At 47.8% G+C, this 3,332-nt stretch overlaps 1 protein-coding gene across 1 annotated transcript; it reads left to right on the top strand.

The window, feature by feature from the left end:
- Positions 1 to 360: 360 nt before the first annotated feature.
- On the top strand, positions 361 to 846 carry EPUS_04819 (uncharacterized protein; the record flags this gene model as incomplete). The annotated part of the gene is made up of 1 exon (XM_007789376.1): positions 361 to 846. The coding sequence occupies one exon, from the start codon at positions 361 to 363 to the stop codon at positions 844 to 846; it is 486 nt and encodes a 161-aa protein (XP_007787566.1).
- Positions 847 to 3,332: the final 2,486 nt, after the last annotated feature.

The raw sequence follows: 3,332 nt of genomic DNA, 5'->3' as shown, positions 1-3,332 counted from the left end.
GTGTAACTGGGTCGAAGAAGCTACATCACGAAAGCGGATTTACTGGTTCTCGTCCACTCATTTCGGCATGCACAAAAATAGATCTTGTCCATGCTACGCCCTGTTGCATAGCCTGGGACACGGAGAGGAGTATTGACTAGATTGAGCTGTTATAGTACAGAGCATAGAGCATATCACCACTTGTGGTGGGCAAGCTCATGGCTATCGTATCAGTTCACTGTTTTTCTGCATGTCAGATGTCCATGCATGGCTGGCAACTTATGTGATACTGATAGCCTAGACTTGTACTACCTTGCCTGCTCACTGAGTTTCGGTCTCCACTCCTTTTCCACCGACCTTGGGGCGCAAAATTAAAATCCCATGGGTCACCACCCCCCGGTTCCCCAGCACGTAGAGCAATACATTTTGACCCCCAAGGAGAGCGTTTCGGCGAAGGAAGAGGCGCTCCCATCTAGTGACGGAGCTGGTGGTCTCCGCGCAAGAAGAGATGCTGTGCGACAGGGCAGCGGAAGGGCTGGCCTCAAATGCAAGAGGGAGGCTGCTGGAGGAACTGTTCTTCGCGACAGCAGAGAAGTCGGCATCCAGCACATCAACCAACAGAGCTCCCTTCAGTATACAGGGGAAGCCGGCCATCCCATCGGCAGCACGGATGCAACAGGTCTCGGCCGTCAACCCGGCGCAGACCCAAGAGCGACTTTCGATCGCAATGATGGAGCTGCACATAAAGAAGCCAGCCCTGTTGCAAGTCCCAATCGAAGCGTTGTTCCTTCATTGAAGTTAAGGGCTGGCTATACTGATGCCACATCGTCGGCAAACTCGCCTGAGAAACCCACCGCTGACCGATAAACCGGCAGAGCGGAAGCACACACTCCCACCTCCAACCCCAATGGAAGAGCTACTACTCAGGCCAGCGGAACATCAGCCCAGTCCCAACAATAAATCCGCTCCTCCTCCCCCTCCTTCATGAGGCACAGCAGAAAGACTCCTTAATCCACATTCAGCCCCAGGCTCTAGGCCTAACGTAGACTCCGAAGCAGTGTACCCATCATATCAAATAAACCAAATCATGACCCTCGTTTGATTTGCTTATCTAGTCCCAGGTATGGTTTGACTTGACTTGTTGTCAGATAGAGGCAAATGTAAGTGAGTAATATTTTGTTAGGAGGTGTCAGACATAAGCTTTTTATCGGTCCTCTGGGGCCTGCGGTCTTTTGGTCCAACAGCAGGACTGTCAAGGATTTTCATCTCATGACGAGAGTCCGCCAAGGCATTTCTCTACTGTTTCGTCAAGAGGACTGTGTTGGGTTTTCATCTCAATAAGAGAGTCTGCCAAGACATTAAATGTCTCTACGGTTCAATTTGCTAGGTGGACTGTCAAGGGTCTTCATCTCACGAACAGACGCTGCCAAGAAATTTCTCTGCGGTTTTGTTAGGAGGGCCGTCAAGGATTTTCCTCTCGCAAACAGAGTCTGCCAAGACGTTTTTCTACTGGTAAGTTGTTCAGAGGACTATCAAGGATTTTTCATCTCACAAAACGAGTCCGCCAAGACTTGTCTCCTTTCACAAAAAATAACTCCTGATAATTTCAAAATAAAAGACCTTTCTGTCGTGACTACAAAAGAAAAGCACGAATTTGGTTCATCCGCCAAGCGTTTGATTTGGTTTATTTTATGAAATGCGGTCTTAGTGTGATGTCGAACAGGGTCTTGTCAAGCTTGTATATAAAACACAGCTATCGGGCCTACCTTTCCACCAACAGTTTTGGCAATCTCGAACTGGTTTCTCCATCTACCGCCTTAATACGTACAGTGAGCAGTCATGGTCAACCCAGTACCATCAGAGATCGATATCTCGAAGATCCCTTTACAGTTCAATCCAACAATAAAATCGACCTTCGGCAATCCCTCTACGCTCGCTCCTATCGTCACGGGAATAGGTATTACCATGGCAATCATTACTACGAGCTCTGTGCTGACAAGCTTGTAAGCGATTTTCCCGATTAGTACCTAATCTTAGTTGAGATGCTTGTCCGTAGCTTCCTATCTTCTTTATATTCGCAGCTACCAAGGACTGAAGCCAACATACTTAAGGATATTCGTACTTGGGATGACAACATGCGTATCAAGTCCACGAAACTATACAATTTTCTATCTATTTCGGATTGGCCTTCACGTTCGGGTCTGTTGGGTGAAGTGAACGTACCAAAATTCAGCTACTTCTGCACTCCTCGTCACGGACAAGGCTGGGATCTCGAACTCCATCAGAAGTGTTAAGTCATTAGTGTGTTTGCAATCGTGTAGGAACTTTTCGGCGTGATCATGAATGTCTACATTCTTGTGCTACCGCTTTCAACAGTCCTTGATCTCTATCTGCCGTACAGGAATAAGTTGGGCCTCACTGCGGTTTTCATAACTGCTAGTTTCGCGGTTGTTGCCAGCGTATCATCTTTGTACTACCGCGTGGTTTAATTGGCGCAAGGTGGACTCGATTTGGAACCTGGCAAAATTCTATATCTTCATGTAAGTTTGATATGTTCGTTGACGACGCGTCGTACAGATTACTAAATCTCGCCTCTACCAGTTGTGTCGAGGCTTACGTGGCCATCATTGTTGGCTGCGGATCCGCGACATCAGCATTATGGAGAATGACCATTGTCAACTCTAAGCATTATTAGAGTCTTCGGTCTCTACTATCAACGTTGACAACACGTTCAAGCTCGACTCAGAGGGGAAGCAACCGCAAGGCGCAGGTGTACTCCTATCGCAACCACGATATCGAGTCTCTGTCACATCTGAAGCAGAGCAACGACTATAAGCTCAAGGATGATAAGAAAGGCTTTTTAAATATGGTGAGATCAGAACAAATTCGTGGCGGGCCTCTGATTCCGAAATCGATAACACTCTCCCAGAAGGCAGAGGTGCAGGAAGAGTCTTCATGACTTTTGGTCGCCAGGGGGCCATCATGAAAATACGTGAACAGATCTAGCAGCGGCGTCTGATTTTGACATTGGTCGGCAGTATGTAACATACATGGTAATCTGAAGTTTCACAGAAACCACGGTAGGGTTTCTTATGTAAGCGTGACTGTGCACACCGAGTGGGCACTGGTCCCTGAAACCGTTGGTGGCATAGAGCGCAACTTCTGTTTCTAGGCGAGGTAAAGACTGCCTCGCAGTAGTAATCAGCTTGACTACTGATGCCACCCCGCATATGAACATACAGATGAAACATTAAACGTCTGGAACCCCGGTCTGGGCTGGTTGCCCCAGACTGAGATGGCCTTCGAAGTCACAGGAAAGCGAAGTGGATCGGTACTACTTCGTATAGGAAGGG

The sequence above is a fragment of the Endocarpon pusillum genome (assembly GCF_000464535.1).
Source record: "Endocarpon pusillum Z07020 unplaced genomic scaffold C741571, whole genome shotgun sequence".
Lineage (NCBI taxonomy): Eukaryota > Fungi > Ascomycota > Eurotiomycetes > Verrucariales > Verrucariaceae > Endocarpon > Endocarpon pusillum.
The sequence above is the reverse complement of the archived record's forward strand: the minus strand, read 5'-3'. Positions and strand labels throughout refer to the sequence as shown.